This window comes from Pipistrellus kuhlii, unplaced genomic scaffold, assembly GCF_014108245.1.
Source record: "Pipistrellus kuhlii isolate mPipKuh1 unplaced genomic scaffold, mPipKuh1.p scaffold_m20_p_4, whole genome shotgun sequence".
NCBI classification, from domain to species: Eukaryota; Metazoa; Chordata; class Mammalia; order Chiroptera; family Vespertilionidae; genus Pipistrellus; species Pipistrellus kuhlii.
Window position 1 is genome coordinate 25,649,559 of NW_023425540.1, and position 18,478 is coordinate 25,668,036.

At 56.0% G+C, this 18,478-nt stretch overlaps 1 protein-coding gene across 1 annotated transcript; it reads right to left on the reverse strand.

Annotated features, from left to right (window-relative positions):
• Positions 1-14: 14 nt before the first annotated feature.
• On the reverse strand, positions 15-15,033 carry SLC6A19 (solute carrier family 6 member 19). Its single transcript, XM_036410492.2, has 12 exons — positions 14,676-15,033; positions 9,890-10,030; positions 9,302-9,439; positions 8,254-8,435; positions 7,813-7,923; positions 7,358-7,470; positions 5,850-5,978; positions 5,598-5,754; positions 4,780-4,984; positions 4,507-4,666; positions 2,252-2,414; positions 15-2,035 (listed from the first exon to the last, which is right to left on the reverse strand). The coding sequence occupies exons 1-12, from the start codon at positions 14,875-14,877 to the stop codon at positions 1,832-1,834; spliced, it is 1,905 nt and encodes a 634-aa protein (XP_036266385.1). The 5' UTR covers positions 14,878-15,033; the 3' UTR covers positions 15-1,831.
• Between the last annotated feature and the right edge of the window lie 3,445 nt (positions 15,034-18,478).

Here is an 18,478-nt window from a genome sequence, read left to right on the forward strand (position 1 = left end):
ACTTAGGCTGCAAATATGAAATACAATGGTTTATTTATATACTTTATGCTCATAAAACCTGCATGTTTGACCATTTGCAAAGATGGCACTTCTGTAAAATGAGGCATTCATCAGGGGACAGGAACTGATGGGTTTTGCCCACCCAGTCTCCCCTCTCCTGCATCCCCAGATGCTGATGAGTGTTTCCCAGCCAAGGGTCAGAAGAACTTCATGAAGAGAAGGAGGTGAGTTCCCACAGAGGCCAGAGGCACCTGGGGGTGGGGTCCAGAGCGTCATGGTGCCCGTGGGCCTCCTGGGCAGGGATGCACTATCGTGGCCAGGGGTGGAGAGCTGTCGGCAGGCCTCCCATTCCACCTCTGGAGGTTTCTATCAATCATGATGGCCAGGTGATGGGCCACATAGGAGGCCTCTAGACACGCCAAGGTGTTAGGAGGTTCTCAGCCGGGCTTTGGGGATGAAATCTGTTGCACAGGAATCGCTGGAAGAGGGGAGCGTGCGTGGAGCATCTCCAGTGGACGGATGGGACTTGGAAGCAGATCCCACCCTCCACTCAGCTCTCCCATCCCTGCCCAGAGAACTCTCAGAAAGTCCACTTTAACTTCAACTTCCAGATGTTTCCATGGGAAATGGAAGTGGCTAGTTCATTGAAATAAACACCCCAAGTGCCCAGTGACTTTGGCTGAGGTTGAATGTTGCGTACAGGATGGGAGGAGACCTTCCCTTCACTGAGTGGCCCCAAGCAGACGGTCTGGCAGGAACTCACGGTTCCTGACATTGCTCAGGACGTATGAGCTGTCCTCAACCTTAGTGACCAAGTCGAGTTACCCTGTAACCCATCTTTCCCAACATCAGGCTAAAAATTCACACAGTTAATGTCCTCTTAAAAAAAACACAAAGGGTGTTTCTGCCTTAAATTATGCCAAGTTGAGTTTTATTTAACTGTCATCTATTCATGGCAGCCAGAAGCAATGATTAAATGGGTTAGTATTTATTAAGCTGAACATTGCCAAGACTCAGGACTCCCTGCCAGCTGGCGGACAGGCAGGTCTCACTGGCCGAGGGGCTGGAGCCTCTGGCAGCTGGGGCTCCTCCTCATGGGGTAAAACGGCAACCTTACAGCAGGAGCTCCTAGGTCACAGGGGGACAGCGAAGGGACGGGGCGGGGCAACAGGACTGTTCCAAGGAGCCAGGACAGCAACACATGCCCGTCTCCCATGGCCTCCCTGCTGTCGCTTTTGACAGACTTTCCCTCGGAAGGCAGGGCAGGACCTGAGCATAGGTCCCACCATATTCGTGATGCAGGGAATCAAGAGGACAGCTGGGCCCCACGTGGGAGACATGTATACTGCAGGACAACATGCATACACATGAATACACACACACACACACACACACACACACACACACTACTATACATGTCACATGCATACCCACACATTTATAAATATACAACCAGCATGTGCAGACACATGTATTCACCAAGACACATGTATATGCATATATACACATCCTTACACACGTGTATATTTCTATGTATTTATACACACATGTGCAGGGCATGTACACAAAAATCATACTGACACATACACAAAAGCATGTGTGTACACACTCACATGTGCACACATACCCATGTGCACATGACTTGTACACATGTACACATATACATATAACACATGTATATGCATTATACACACTCTCACCTATGTGCATACACACGTGTGCACACTTATATGATTACATGCATTTATGCTTTTATACATATACTCATGCGCACGCTCACATGCTCACACATGCATATGTACATGCACACATGCAGCCATAGGCGGGGCACTCAATACTTCACGTCCCCATTTACGGAGGTCGTGGACATGGTGCTGACCAGCCCCTGGTGGCTTTCTTGCTTCTGGCAGTGGTTCCGGATGAGCTTGTAGATGGCAAAGCAAGGGATGGTGAGGCAGGGCACACCAGCAACGACAACCACCACGCCGTACGCCCAGCCTGGGTATGGGACCTTCTCAGATTTGGGAAATTCCGCCTGGGGAGAGAGCAGCCACATGGTGAACAGACATAGACAGCCAGCAAGGCCTCCTTCAGGGGCACAGTGCCGCCTTCTCCCCAAGATTATCACCTCCTGGCCCTCGTGGGGGAGGGAAGGGAGACCTGAGGCTCCTCCCACACACACCTCCTCACAGAGGGCACGCCCCCTCCTTTCCCCTCCCCCCCTCCCGCCCAGCAGCTCCTGCAGGCTCACATAGGCAGGGTCCCAGACGCTATATATCAGCTCCTTATTGACGTTGATCACAAAGAAGAACAGGAAGATGACCAGCATGAGCAGTGGGCTGACCACTCGCCACGTGATTTGCCAGAAGATGTTGGGCTTGTGGCCGATCATAAACTCGATGTCCTTGTTGAACCTGGAAGCAGAGGCCAGAAGGGAGCCATCAGCTGGTGGACATCCATGCCACCAAAGTGGAGGGCGGGCCAGCCTCTCCGTACGGACACGCGGTGCCATCCTACAGCGCTGCCCCTGCCTTTCGCCATCGCAGCTCTGGCCGCCCTCTGTGCCAAGGCTCGCTTCCCTGGGAAGCCGCCAGGCAGTGGTAGCCTGGTTGGAGGCCTCGGAAACCTCCCTACAGAGCCACAGCCCAGGTGTTCTGACTTGTGGGCTCACACAGCCTGGGCAGCCACTTTTGCAAATAAGGGTCAACACTTCTGTTGAAATGGAGGAAGGAAGCTCAGCCCACGTCCTCAGCGGGGCAGTGGTCCTGACCTTGGAGGCCCTACCATCCCCTGCCCATGTTGTGCTGAACTCTCTTCTAGCACAAAAGTCTTTATTATCTATGGAAATCAGAATGGAGAGCTGACCAGGACCCCCAGGAGCCCACTTCTGGAAAAGGACAGGTGCCCAGGCCTTGTTCCCAGCAGGGTCTGGGAATGTGGTGACCAGTCTCTTCAGCTTGGGGCCATGCCTGGCTCTCAGCCTCCTGCTCATGTGGCCTCCTTGAGGCCGAGTTGCCTGGGACGCCCAGCAGTGAGTGTCTGACTTCAAAGTGTCTGTGGGCCGAAACCAGTTTGGTTCAGTGGATAGAGTGTCAGCCTGCGGACTGAAAGGTCCCGGGTTTAATTCCGGTCAAGATAACGTACATTTGTTGCGAGCACATCCCCAGTGGGAGGTGTGCAGGATGCAGCTGGTGGATGCTTCTCTCCCATCGATGTTTCTAGCTCCCTCTCTCTCTCTCTCCCTTCCTCTCTGTAAAAAATCAATGAAATATATTTAAAAACAAACAAACAAAACAAAACAAAGTGTCCTTGGCCATTCGCAGAGGACAGGCACACACCAGGCCAGTCGTGCCTGCTTCACATCAGCAGCACCCACATGACAACATCGTGCACTTCCATTTAAGCCATTTTCTGTCTGTCTATCTGGCCTCTGGGCCTTTCTAGTGAGAGAGAGAGCTCTGCAGCCAGCCAGACACTCAGACAAAGAAGGGAGCTGTGCAGCCCTTCCAGCCATGCTCTGGGCCAAATACTCGGGGTATCACTTCATTATCCTCCATGTAAGGGGCCCAGAAAATGGCACCATCTCCTTGACAGGAGATGGACTTTCCACAACGTCAGAAATAAGACAGCATGCATAAGCCGTTGGGGGTGGGGGATCCCACTTTATGAATCCTGTTCTGCATCGCCATGACGTGTGTGTGTAAGGGCACACACGCAGGGGGCCTGACTCAGCCACACAATGCAAGCTGCCAGGTGGCAGTCAGGGAGCATGCGGAGGACTCACTGTGCCATAACCTCAGATGTGCCCGCAGCCAATGTACAATGTGCCCGCAACCAATGGCCATGGATCCCCAGTTGACATAAAACACCCAGCCCCTGGGTCCAGGGGACACCCCCTTACCCACAGCGAGTATCCCAGTCCTGTCACTCCTCCATCTCTCCTCCCTGCATGCTCCACTGCCCTGGAGGCAGCTTCTGTGCCCCACAGGACACGGAGCACCCTCTCCTTATCTGGCCCCTTGGTCATGTCATGCCTACCAAGGGCTTCTACTGTACCAGTGCTTCACCCCCATGCTTGTCAACTGTTTCCCTAGCTGATAATTTCTCTTTTGACTTTGCTTAGGACATGTGGGTTATAAATGTTTTTAAATCACATGGTCAGATCAGAGGTGCCAGTATTTTCATTTGTGAGGCTGTTTCCTCTTTCCCACCCCTGAGACTGTGCAGTCTTCTCTGGTCTGTGCCTACCCTTCTCCGCTAGGTCTGGGAGCACCTGGAAGCTGGAGGGGGTACAGTGTCAACTGCTGAGTGGGCATCCATCTGGGAGCCATCTCTTTTCTATCTCACCCACCCAGGTGCCAGACCCATGCCCATATCACACCAGTCTTTCAGGCCTGTATTTGCACACCTGTGTTCCACCTGGAACTGGAGCCCACACAACCCATCCCAGGATGGGAGTTTCCTATGACTGTTGGAGACGGCCACATGCCTTGGTCTCCCTCCTACCTGTCCACGCCGTACACGTAGACCACAGCAAACATCTCGCAGAAGGCGATGATAAGCAGGGGGATGGAGCCAGCATAGCTGTCCAATAGGGTGAGCCAGTACTGGCCGGAATTCAGAGTGAAGACAAAGGCGATGAGATACGACACCAAGCACATGATACCTGGGGGCAGAGAACAGCCGCTGTGGACAGAGCTCCCGTTTGCGCCCCCCAGCCATGGCCCCCGAGGCCAGTCCTCATCACCTGCCTGCCCAGCCAAGCCCTGGCCTGTATACCTGTGATCACCTCCTTGGGCCACTTTTTGGGGAAGACTTTGAGGTCCTGTAGGGGCACGACCACGCCCTCCATGTTCCCAAACATGGAGGACAGGCCCAAGCAGAAGAGCATGATGAAGAAGAGCACGGACCACAGAGGGGATATGGGCATCTTGGTGATGGCCTCCGTGAAGACAATGAACGCCAGCCCCGTGCCCTCCACGCCCTGCATGGACAAGCAGAGTGTCACCCACACAGGTCTCCCAGCCTCAGTCACACACATCCCTCTCCTTCCCTGCCAAACACTGGTCAGCTCTCCACAGGCCACGCCCTCACTGTGGAGAGCATCTTGTGAAATAATGGTCATTGTCTCTTCAGCTCAACTATGTTTTTAAAAGCTGAACTGTGGTAAATAGACAGGAAGGGGATCACATTTCCCAGCAGCAGTCAGGGCCCAAGCTGTCTGGACAGACACCTGACAGCTATTCAGACTGCTGAGAGCTCATACAGGGCGCCACGCCCTCCACAGACGATTCCTGAGATGCACCCCCACTCCCCCGGCCATTTTAAGAGCCCCCAAATGACTTCAACAGGACCTGCGTGATCTAAATAGCTGCCCTGAAGGTGTGGCCCATTGGTTGATTAGAGCCAGTGAGAGCAGGTGCAGAGCAGGTGTGTGACGGAGGGGACCCAGGGGTGCAAGCACTGGGGTGAGGCAGGAGGATCAGAGGCGGGCAGGATGGAGACAGACCTCCAGGAACTGAGATCCTGGGGGAGCTCAGTGTCCCTCAAGGGTGTCCCCTCCCCTGCCTTGCGCTGCCGCAGAGAGACTCGCTCACCTCTGACAGGAAAGAGTCTTTGTTGCAGGTCTGGAACTGCAGCTGGGCGAAGGCCGTGGGGTTAGAGTAATTGCACCACTGCTGTGCCTCCAGAAAGTTTTCCTCGGTGACAGAGCCTTCGGGCAAGTCAAACCCATTGATGAGTGTCAGGATATTCCTGGAAAGAAAAGAGAGTGAGGCTGGCATGGGCCCTGGGTGGCGCAGGCCTGGCAGGCTCCTCGGAGGTGGGTGTGGGCCGGGAGGAGCACTCACTGGTTAAAGCAGTTGTCATAGCGCTCTGTGGCTCGGAAGCCGATGATGGAGTAGACCACGGTGGCTGCGTACATGGATGTGAAGCCGTTGATGACGGACACGATTACAGAGTCCATCTCACAGTTGTTGCTGCAGATGAGAGTGGCGTCGGGTCACTGCAGGCCCAGACACCGTGCCCACCTGCCCGGCCATGGCAGCACAGGCACGGAGCCTGCCCTGAGCCTGAGCTACTGGGGTGCTGCGGGAGAGGGGACAGAGGCCTCCCACCTGTCTTTTCCCATTGCACCCAGCAAGAGGTGACCAGAGGGCCATCCCCCAGCCAGTGGCCTTTACTCCTGCCCTTCTTACCACTTCACTGCAAGTTGGTGGTCTGGAGACCCCTGAAAGCCCTGGGAACTTCTAGAGCTTTCAGCATTCCAAAGCTGGGTGGGAAACCCTGTGCCAATCCCTGCCTGGTCAGCAGGTGCTCTGTGCCCAGAGGGTGGGCACTCAGCCTCATGCTGTTGGGACTGGCTAAGGTCTCACAGCTGCACCCCAAAAGCTTTGAGGAGGTGGCCTACCTCCCCCATCACCTCCTATGCTCCCTATCCCACCGGAAACCCCCTGCCCTCGCCTCCAAGTCCTGTCTCCTTCCAGCGGAGGGTTCCCATCTCCATCCAGAGCCTAAAGACTTTCCTGGCTCAATGTGTCCAAAACCCAATCCCCGACCTCCCCAACCCAACCCAGCAGCTCTCCCACTGGCCCCACTGTTAATGCTAATACATCCTTCTAGATGCTTCCAGCAGAAACCTAAACCCTCAGCTCTCAGAGAAATGCAAATAAAAGCACAGTAAGAGACCTAATCTCACCCACCAGGATGGAGAGACTCAAAAAGTCATATGGTAACAGGTGTGGAGAAATTGGGCCTCACCATTTCCCTGCTTGGCTCCCACCCTCTGAGACCACCTCCCACAGCCAGTGACCAGCAGCCAGCAGGTACCAGCACTCACCCCTCCCTGCCTGAGTGCTCACACTGCACCTTCTGCACATGAGCCCATCCCATTGAGGACCCCAGCCTGGTCCCACACCCCTCCAGGGACCCCTCCTCCTGCTCATTTTGTTTGTTTCTCTAGGATGCCACAGGCACAGGTCTTAGGAGGACAGAACCCCATGCTCCATGCAGGGCACAGAGTAGGTGCTCTGTAAGTGTTTGTGGAGATGAATTGATAACAATTTTCTTCCTCTGAAGACCCCTAAAGGCCCTTTCTGTGTGGGTGTTGGTCTGGGATGGACTATGGTGGCTGGGCATTTAGAGTCCTGGATGCTGAGGGGCAACCAGAAGGGCAATAGGGGATGGAGGGGAGCACACCAGGGCTCGTCATCCCAAAGACCAAGGACCATGGGGAGGACAGTCAAAGTGTGAGGTACCTAGTGTGTGAAAATCTCCCAGATCCTAAGCCTGCCTCCCTGGCACGGAGCCCTGGACCCCATGATCCTCTGCCCAGCCCACAACCCCTGTCCACACTCACTGGACGGAGTTGTAGCTGGAGAAGGAGATGAGGCCCCCGAAGGCCAACGAGAAGGAGTAGAAGACCTGGGCCCCCGCATCCAGCCAAGTCAGTGGGTTGGACAGCTCCGTGATCTGCAGCCAAACAGAGACCCTTAGCTGGCACCCCAAGGATGAAGGGTCACAGGAAACCCAGGAGGTAGTGGCCCAAGGCAGAGATGTGAGCCTGGAGGCTGGTGACAGCTGAGGCTGCTGGGCAGTGGTCATAACAAACAACACCCTCTAAAGGTGGTAACTGATAACTTGGAGGTGGTTGCCATCAATCCACACAGGGCCTCCCTCAAGCTCACAGGCCCAGCATGCATGCATTGAGGGGCCTGGGACTGGCCAGGGCTGGTCTCAGGTGGGGGGGCCCATCCCCCAGGGTGTCCTCTCCCACAAGAACAGGAGCCCCAGGGTGGGCAGTGGGAGACTCACATTGGGCTTGAAGAGGAAGATGATACCGTCGGTAGCTCCCTTTAGTGTCAGTCCCCGAATGAGGAAGATGGTCAGGACGACATAGGGCAGTGTCGAGGTGATGTACACAGCCTGGGGACAGGGCAGAAGTGGGATGAAGGGGAACACAGAACCTACAGTGAGAAAGGACCCTGGCTCTGTTCCTCCAGGCACCCCTCTGGCCCCAGCTCCCAGGGCAGGGAGACCTGACGTTTCCTATGGCTGTATTTGTAATGATGACTACTCGGTCCTCCTAGTCAGAGAACTACTGTGGGTCACTCTTGCTACAGCTTTTTAAGCACAGGTTTGAGGACCATCCAAGCCAGCACTATGTCCCCAGGGCCAAGCTGGAGGCCTCTCCTGGACATGGGGTGGTAACCCTCAGAGCTGATTAAGGGGCAGCTCCCCAAGCCCAGCCCGCACCTTGCCGGTGGTCTCGATGCCACGGATGGTGCACACGTAGAGGACACACCAGGCACAGGTCAGGCAGAGCAGAACCCACCACTGCACAGAGCCCGAGTCGCTGATGGAGGTGGAGATGTTGAGGGTCTCTCTGTACCAGTAGTAGTCCACGGAAGAGCTGCGGGTGCACTCCTCCACATAGCCTGCAGGGGGCACTCACATCATCAGTGTGGGTCATAGGGAACCCTGGAGGAGGATGGGGAACATGGCAATGCTGTGCTCCCAACTCACTGATACCAGGAACATAGTGCACACAGACATGCATGTACATACCCACACAGACACATGTGCATGTATACAAGCATAACTGCATGTGTGCATGCACACGTACATACCCACACAGACATGCACGTGTGCATGCATCTAAGCATACCTTCACACATTTGCACATGCACACATGTATACATACTCATAAGACACATATGCACCCATGGGCATACCTGAATGTAAACATGTGCATATATGTGTGCACACAGAAGTGTGAGCACACTAGACATACACATGTGCATGTGCTCGCGCGCGCGCACACACACACACACACACACACACCATGCACTGACTACTTTCTGCTTATTGAACCCATGCTTACAGATCGGGCAAATGTGTGCAAGCTGTGGAGCTGAGCACACAGCCTGTGTCCCACAGAGGCCCCAGGCAGAGCTGTGAGCCTGGAGTCTGGTGACAGCTGAGGGGATCCCAAAAAGTCCCTGGGGAATGTGGTGGGAAGGGACAGTGGAGAATCAGGCCTCCCCTGTGAGAGGTCAGGGAGCAGCAGGTCCCTCCCTCCTTTCCTTCATTATAATCTTGGCCGGTACCACCTCCTGAGGGCTTTTCTCTGGCACAGCGATTTTTAAAAATTCCCTGTTGCCGTAAATGTGCTCCGATTTTTGCATTTGAGGAAATCAAGGGGTGACTACTCATGGACTCTGTATGCTCAAAGGTGCACATGCTCTCGCACCACCAGCCACCCTGTCCTCCTACCCCTGACCCCACCCTGCCCTGGACACACCTGTTAGGTTGTCGTTGAGCGGGCACGTGCTCCAAGGGAGGGGCTCCTGGAAGGAGTTGAAGAAGTACCACATGACCCAGGCGATGATGGTGTTGTAGTAGAGGCCCACCATGAAGGACACGAACATGGACGCAATCCCTAGGGGGCAATCAACACTGCTGGGGACACCACTAGGCAGTACCACGGGGGCCCCACTGGGGTCTGGGCACTGTTAGCAGGAAGGGATTGTGCTGGGGAGCCCCTTGAGGACTCAGTGTGAATAGACTCAGGGTTCCAGAAAACAGAGTGGTGGTCTTCAGGTGCTTGCTGAGCCCTCTTGTAGGCAGCACGGGGGACTCAACTCTTTCCACCTATACACATTCCCAGGCCTGGACACCCGGGATTTAGGATAGCCTCTGTTGCCCAGCTGGCTTTAGTGGCCAGGCATGATCCTAGCCTGGACCCTGCCACCTACACTTCTGTGAGATGCTAAGGAAGGGCTTGCAGAGGCTTGGGAGGGGGGGGGGGGGATGAGTCCACTGGAGACAGGCAAAAGGAGAGAAGGAGGAAGCCTGGCAGGGGTCCCACCCGCTGGGCCCAGACACACACCTATGCCCTTCAGGGCTGGGTGGATAGAGCTCCAGACGCCCACGCTGCCCCTGCGCAGTCGCTGCCCGATGGCGAACTCCAGGTACAGCAAGGGGACGCCCTCCACCACCAGCAGGATGAGGAACGGGATCATGAATGCTCCTGGTGGGGGAAAGGCATCTGTGTATCAGGTAACGCACGCCAGGTGGCCAAGGGCCGGCTCTGGAGACACAGGCGTTGGTAGAAAGTACCTGCAGAGCCCAAACCGGTTTGGCTCAGTGGATAGAGCATCGGTCTGCAGACTGAAAGATCCAAGGTTCAATTCCGGTCAAGGGCATGTACCTTGGTTGTGGGCACATCCCCAATAGGAGGTGTGCAGGAGGCAGCTGATCAATGATTCTCTCTCATTGATGTTTCTAACTCTCTATCCCTCTCTCTTCCTCTCTGTAAAAAAATCAATAAAATATGTTATAAAAAAAGAAAAAAAAAAAGAAAGTGCCTGCAGAATTTGCCCACAAATACAGACTTAGAACCACACCCTCACATACACCACTCTTGACGGCCATCAGCACTGTCTTATGGGGGATGCTTCATGCCATCATGACAGTGGCCGGCTTGTCTACTGTCCCTCCAAGACCGTGCTTGTCCTACAGGGTGAGCATATCACAGCTCCTGGGGAAGTAAGGAAGGTGTCCACATGCTGGGAGGAGCAGCGGGAGGTCAGAGGGAGCCCTTTTGGGGCTCAAAATCCAACAAGAAGACATGGGCAGCACATGGAACCTTCATTCAAAGTGATGGTGAGCTCAGTGTGACAATGAGATGAAAAGCAGAGAGCAGCAGTGATGATCCCCTTGCTGGATCTCCTGCAGGAGAGGAGGGGGGAGTTACCCTAGGTCTAGGGTGCGACTGGGGCTGCAGGCTCACTGGGTCGACGTATCAGTGAGGGTAAAGTGAAAATAAGAAAAGATTTGCCTCTTTACTGTTTTCCCAGAAGTTTGATGTGAATGTCTTTTGGGCAAAACTATTGAGAAAAACAAAGTCCGTGGCTCTCAGATACCCTTTGATCCCATCCCTTCTTCCTGAAGTCACTTTTACCCACAGGTCCCACCGCCCCTCCATCTCCATCAGGAAACTCCTATTCATCCCTGAAAACCCCACTTGGATGCTTGCTCCTTAGGAAGCTTCTGCTGCCTGCGCTCCTGGCAGCTCCTCGCGGCAGCTCCTCCAGGTGTAACGTGGTGGGCGCCTGACACGCCTGTCTGCCTGCAGTCCTGTGTGTGCTCTTGCACACTGATGGACACACACACACAGAGGCAGAGACGGGAGGGACAAGGCAAGGTGTAAAGGTCCCGCAGAAGAAAAAAACACTAGCATAGAAATGCAACTTCCTTGGCCCTAGTCAGGTAGTTCAGTTGGTTAGAGCATCATCCTGATACCTCAATATTCGGGTTCAATCCCCAGTCAGGGCACATGCAAGAATCAACCAATGAATGCATAAATAAGTAGAACAATAAGTCAATGTTCTCTCTCTCTCTCAAAATAAAAATAAGCTAAAATAAAGAGATGCAACTTTATCTTTGAGAATTTAGGAAGCAGGTGGAGAAGGAAAAAGAGGGACAACTGGGTAGGGGCAGCTGCTGTCTTTACCGGCAGGGTCTAAGGCTTTCCTGCATCTCTCTCCCTGCAGGTGGTGTGTGGCACAAGGGAAAAGCTCGAGGACTATTTGCTGACCGGGTGCAGGGCCAGGACCAGTAGTGAAGGGCCAGCCCCAGGGACCAGGCTGGAAAGGCACATGGGTGGCCCAGTGTTGAGCAGACAGCATGGTCCTTGGGCTGTGTTGCTTCCTAGTTGTCCCTGCCCCACCCCCACACTGAGCTCCATCCACCTAAAACGGGGTGAGAAATATGCCTTGTGTCAGGTGACAGCACTGGGACAGACACGTGGTGCATTCACGCAGAGAACAGAGGTTGTGGGCTGATGTGTGGTGAATGCAATTCCCCTGGACACACTCCTGGGCCTGGTGCTGGTGCCGAACTCTTGGCGGTAGACCATCTGGTCACGGAGACCCAGCTTTTGTGGCCAACTCAGGGAGCAGGGTGAGTGCTGACTCTGACCAAGTCCCCTGGTTTCAATCTCCTGCATGCCCCCCACTTCTAGGTCTGCAAAGCTCACAGCTCGACAGAGCAGTTCTGCAGTGCAGCCCTTGGATCAGAACTCTCCAGCACTTCCCATTTTAGGGGGGAGCCTCAAGGCCCAGAAGGTGCACACGAGAGTAAGCAGGGCCAGGACACAGATGGTCATATTCACTCAGCTCAGGGCTGGCTTCTGAAACATCTGAGATACCCGTCTTCAGAAAAAGGGCCCGTGAACCCACCTGTCCCAGCACCCACACTGGGGCTTTGGGGCCCCCAGCTCCTCTCACTGTTCCCTGAAGGCTGAATGAGGAGAGGCACTGGCCTCTCCCCTGGGCTGCCCCTGCCACCTGATTCAGTCCTCACTGACCCATTGAGAGACACATGACACGTGCCCATTTCCTCTGAGTGGTGGCAAGACGGACTCTGCCGAGGTGACTTCACCCTGCTGCTTGCTGACAGCAGATGCACAACACGGAGAAAAGAGAACTAGGCGGAGGCAGCTGAGGTGACACAGGCAGAGGACACGGCCCACCTGGTGCCCCATGTACCTGCCCTTTGGTCACAGAGATGCCCCATCCGAGATCTAGAAGGTGGGGCCCTCACGTGAGAACACATCTCAATGAAGGCTCTGTGTGCACACCCACATGCACACGGCCACCGCCCCACTCAGCGTGGCAATGTGCTGCAGGTGCTGCTCTAGGCCATGAGGGGAAGGGTCTCCCCTGTAGCTTTCTCTACTTTTCTGCCTTTTTTTTTTTTCCATAATATAAAGTTAAACACAAAGTAAATGATTATTTGTTTTTACTTTTCAAATTACCCCAAACTCTTATAAATAATTGAAGAAAAACTAAGTTTTCATCAAACCAGGACCGGTCCTCAAAGTCCTCAGATCCTTCATTTTCTCTCCAAGTTTCCCAATCACTCCCTCACCGGAGATCTGGGGCTACAGGCTTGGGAAATGCCACCGGGAGGAGTCACCTGCCACACCCTGTCATTGTCCTCAGCAATTTTCTCCTGCTGTTGGCTTCTTATCACTGTCCTCAGCAATTGTCTCCCAGGCTTGGGAGGTTATCACTGTCCTCAATGGTTGTCTGTCCACTCAACAGGACCAGGGGTGAGGTGGGACAGCTCCTTCTCATCCACAGTGTCTGGAGGCAGTGTCCCTGCATTACCCCTCAGACTCACGGTGAGTGTGTGCTGCACCCCAGGGGTGAACACTTCTCAGTCTCAGCCCTTCCCTCCCCCTCAGACCCTTCCCTTTGGAACTAAGTAAATGCTGCAGGTGTTGCCAGAACCCTGTCCCGGGCAGCCCTGGTGGGGGTGGGGAAATGACCAGGACCTTCCAGAGGGAAGAGGTAGCTGACTTCTAGGACTAAGTGATTCTACTGCGGGGCCATCCCACAGACTCCCAGGGTTCCATTCACCCCTCCACCGTGCAGAGGTGACTCACAAGACTATCTGGAAAGCACAGGATGAGCCCCAGGTGTAAAGACAGAGCCTCCCAGACATTCAGAAGCTTCCAGACATTTTGGGCCATGGAAAGGGGGGTGGGTCACAAAGGTGGCCTGGGAACAACCGTAAAGCTTTCTTTTCTGCCACAAAGCCTGGTGAGAGCTGGCAGGTTCTTCAGAGTAAGAACAAACCCACATCACTAGAGAGGATTTGTGCTTTGAGAGGAGGATATTCAGAAGCCCTCAGCAGCAGAAGCATCCTCAGAGCGTCCAGCCAGCTCTGCAGAGCCTATACCTCGGGGAGCACAGCACCGGCCTGGACCTTCTCTCAGAGCAAGCACAGCTGTTCCCCTTCCCGCCACGGAGCTCTTGGCAGCAGCTCCCCTCCCAAGCTGGGGTTCAGGGGAGACAGAAGCCACAGGTGCATGGGGGCTGATGGGACCACAGGTGTGATCTCCAACCCTGAAGCCTGTTGACACCGGGAGGATGGGTGGAAGGACAAAAGCATGGGGACTGAGACCCAGCAGCCCCAAGGTGGTCTCTGCAGCTGGGGGAGAGGGAGTGGCCTCAGCTCAGGGAAAGGAGACCCCTAGGCCACAGGCAAAGCTCCAGAGACGTCTGGAGGCAGCAGGACTGGCTGAGGCAGTGTTCCCTGGGGGATGCAGCCTTCCCACCTCCGATCAGGAGCCCGCCTGCCGGTTTCTCCAGCTCCCTGCTCTGTCCCTCAGGAACGAAGAATGTGTCCCTCAAAGGAGGGCTGGCCTTACTGTCCCTCCTGCTGGCACCATCCACCCTCACAGAAGGGGCTCCATCCAGAGGAGCACCTGGTCCCTCTCTGTCCCTCCCCCCACCAGCAGGTCAGGCCTGTTCTCTGGGGGCCGGTCAGGGCTCCTGGGTCCTGGAGCAAGGGTGGCCTCCACTGACACAGCACTTGGGCGTGTGGGACAGCACTGGACCTCCCTCGCCAACTTGGGCGAACAGGAGCGGAGTGAACATGTAGGCACCTGAGCCCATGTTCCAGCCCGGCCCTCTGCCCAGCCTGCTCTCGGTGCCAACATGGGGCTTGAGCGGACCAGTGAAGGGGTGGAGGGTACACACCTGTGCTGTCCTGCCCCAGCCCTTTGCCCTGAAACGTCTCCCCTCTATGAACGGGGTGCTGGGGTCCTGAGGACGCCAATGTTGTTTGCCTGGACCCCCAACCTGCCCTCCTGCCCAGCCTACCTCCGCCATGGCTCTGGCACAAGTAGGGGAAGCGCCAGACGTTGCCCAGGCCCACGCAGAAGCCCACGCAGGTGAGCATGTACTGGGCCTTGTTGTCCCACTTGGGCCGCGAGCTGGCCTCCTCCTTCTCGAGGACCTCCAGTTGCCCCAGGGAGGGGATTCGGTCGTCCAGGCCCGGGTTGGGCAGCACAAGCCTCACCATGGTGATCACAGGTAGGTCCCTCTTGGCGGGACAGGACAGGAGCTGGAGGTCGAGTGGACACAGCCGGAGCCCCAGCACTTTATAGGGAACCTTTGGCACCTCACCCCAAGCACCTAGGCTGAAAGGAAGCGTCAGCAGATCCGAAGGGTGAGTCCACGGGACTGTTAATGCCTTATCTGCAGAGGCGCTGGCCGACCCTTTGAGGCTCTCAGCTGGCACCGGCCAGCCCCTCCCCCTGTGCAAACAGAGTCCCGGGCACAGAGGAGCCGCCCCCACCCCCGCATGGGCTCAGATAGCCAGGCTCCCAGGGAGGAGGAGCCCAGGGCAAAAGGCCCCATCCATGGCCCTGCCTGGACCTTCGAAGCCCCCTACTCCCCACCAGTCACACACTCCCACCTGCGGGAGGCTGCCAGAGGGATCCTCTCTCCACAGCTCTTTCTGCCAACAGGCTGGGTGCTGGGGTACCCCCATCCTGCCCCCCTCCAGTCCAGAAACATGAGCTGGAGCTCTGGACCCCGGGACCAGCCACTGCCCTGGTCACACTTTGCTCTAAATAGCTACTCAGAGTGGCCGGTGCCCAGAGCCCTGTGGATGTGGCCCCTCAGGATGCTCTTCCCATGCGCTCTCCCTGGGCTCTGGGAGTGCACCGTCCCCACCCACTGAGCAGCCTCCAGGCTTCTCCACCAGTGCAGGGCTTCTGTCCTTCCACCAACTGACCAGCTTCTGTCCTTCCACCAACTGACCAGCTGCCTCCTGCACTCCCCCAGCTGGGGATCAAGCCCCAAACCTGAGCATGTGCCCTGACCAGGAATGGAACCGGCAACATTCGTGTGCACAGGACACTACTTAACCAACTGAGCCACACCGGCCGGGCCAAAACCAGGGCTTTTGAGCACAGTTCCCAGTTCAGGGAGTGAGGTGGGGGTGTGCCTCCAAGCTCTGGCCCCCTCATCCCCACATGAGATCCCGAGCTCAGTGATTTCCCCCTCCCCCACAGAACCTTCCCTGGGGCTAGTGACCACCGGACAGTCATCCCTCGGCTGGACTTTCCTTCAGGACGGCCTTCCCACCAGCCTGTGTCCAGCCTTCTGGTCAGTGCTCTGCGAGCCCTTCCTGGCAGTCTGTGCCCGCTGACCGCCCACCCCACCCTCACTCCCGGCGGCCTTCCTAGAAGGATGGGTGTGTCCTTCTGTCTCTGTGTAGCTGTCATCTGTGGTCCTCGCCACTGGATGGTAACGATGCCCTGACCCTGCTTAACTGGTTCACACCAAGCTTACCAAACAATCCAGGAAGGCGGGTGGGGGTCACTAGGCACAAGTAAAGTCAAGAGCCTGACCTTTGACCCCATGGAGGGGGGAGACTGGGGAAAGGTGGAGGCTGGAAGGAAGAGATCCATCCGGTTTGCTCTCGGGGACATCTGGCTCCTGACAGGGACAGGGGAGCAGGAGAGAGGTGCTCCCGGCTGGCCAGGCCTCGGGTGGGGACTGGGGGAGGGCTGACTGGACCCTGAGGACCAGCAAGGGGGAGGAGTGAGGTGTGGTTCTGACCTAGACATGTCCACAGGAGACAGGCACGGAGCCAGGTGCTGGGTGGAGGGTGAATGTCTAGTTTCACCAGTGGGTTCTTCTGGCCACTCCCTCGCAGAGGAAGCCTGAGTGGCAGGAACTGGACTTGGACCCACATTCCTAGAACTGCAGCCTCTGAGAGCCCCAACCCCACTGGCTCGAGGGCCCTGAGGCTCTTTCCTAAGCTGTGAGACACGTATACAACCAACTCCACAGCAGTTTTCCTAGAAAATATCCAGAAATGGTGCCTGGCAGACTGAAGGCCAGGGGCCAAGTGTGACTCTGAGCAGCTGGGATCTTGCTGACACGGATGAAGGGGTCTGGGACCGACTTAGTCAGGGTTCCAGAGGCACTTGGGTCCTCCACGGCCCTGGGTGAGGGTCTGGGCGGAGGGCTGAGAAGGCAGGCACCTCTGCGATGGCGCCGTGGGCTCATGGGGCTGCAAGCGGCCTCTGTGGTCTGAGCATGCTGATATGTAGGGCAGATTCGGGGTACGGGGCTCACAGGAGAGGGAAAGAGAAAAGGAGATAGGCCGGTCAGGAGACAGAGCAGGACGTTCTTGCAGCCTGGTGAGGGCATGGCATCCCCTGTTCCTCCTGCTCCAAACTTCCATCCTGTTTCTCCAAAGGGAAGGCTCGGGGCTGGCATTTGACCTGCCAGGACCCATAACCCCCTTTGGAAGGTCCGACCTTGCACCCCAGGCCCATGCCTGCTTCCCCTGCCTGGAGCCATCTTCCCACGGTGTCTGCCAGTCCTTCCTTCCACCTTCAAGTCATAGTGTAGCCACCATGGGGCCACCCTGGTACTCTCTTAACACGCAGCCTAACCCCCGCTCCCTACTCCACTGAACTCTGCTTTTCCTTCGAACACGCTGTGAAGGTGACTCAGTTACTTGGCTAATTGCTTACAGGCTCTCCTCCTTATGAGGCTGTGAGGGCCACGGGGGTAAGAAAGGGTGGGAGAATGTGAGGGCCACAAGGGTGGGGTGTCTCTGACTCCTGATAACGCCCCTCTTGCGTCTGAGGCCTCGGAAATACTCGGACCAGGGAGGGTTCCTGCAACTGGAGGCTGGTGGTGCCCTCCCTGGATGGCAGGTCCAGGCAGGCCGGGAACAGATGCCTCCGTCCTGAGGAGGAGAGAGTGCTCCATGACGTGGCTGGCCTGCCAGCCAGACGTGGGCCCGGACAGAGACTGTTCCCCAAACTCCACAGAGATGACAGCAGTAGAGGCTTTCCCTCGGCCCTGGGCCGGCCATGGTCCTGACCCAGCCAAGCATGTGAGGACGGTTCCATGCCTGGGCTGGGTCACACTCCCTTATCCTGCCCACCCTGCCTGCTCTTCGTATTTCTCTGGCACCTGCCAAGCAGTGTGGAGGATGCCCTCCTAAGATATGCTTTCTATGGAAGTGTCTCTTAATAAGCTCTGTTAGTTGCCAAACTGGAGAGGTCATTGGAGTAAATTGTGGAAAGTTACATTGTCCACGATGAAGACACAGAGTGGGTCTCCTGGTGAGGATCTTCTCAGGAGGCACACCCATCCGAAGGCATCCGCAGCCGGAGGCCGTCTCCTCATCCTGTCTCCTCAGCCACGCCTGACATGCCAGGATTGTATTGCAAAAGAAAAACATGCTCCATAGAGAACACTGGAGGTGAACACTAACAGCTCTCTCCTTGGTCTGTAGTTCTATAAATAGGTAAGCATCTGCTTGTGCGGGGCCCCTGGGGTGGCGTGCCACAGCTCACGTATTTTTCTACTGCTTTGGGCAGTAGCCAGTGTGGGCCACTGTCACCAAAGCCTCTGTGAGATCTGTCCTTGTCTCTGGCACACACATGTCGTATTCCCGGTAGAACCGCTTCTCCTCAGGGTGCACGTGCCCAACTGGAAGGGATGCTGCCATGGCCTGCAAGAGGGGTGGGGCCAGTTACCCGCTTCCCCAGGGAGGCCCCACACCCTTGCCAGCTTGGTGTCCTTGCTTAGTTTCCCTGTGGCCATTGTGCCAGTGCTAAATAGTCACCTGTGAAGTTGTTTTATTTTGT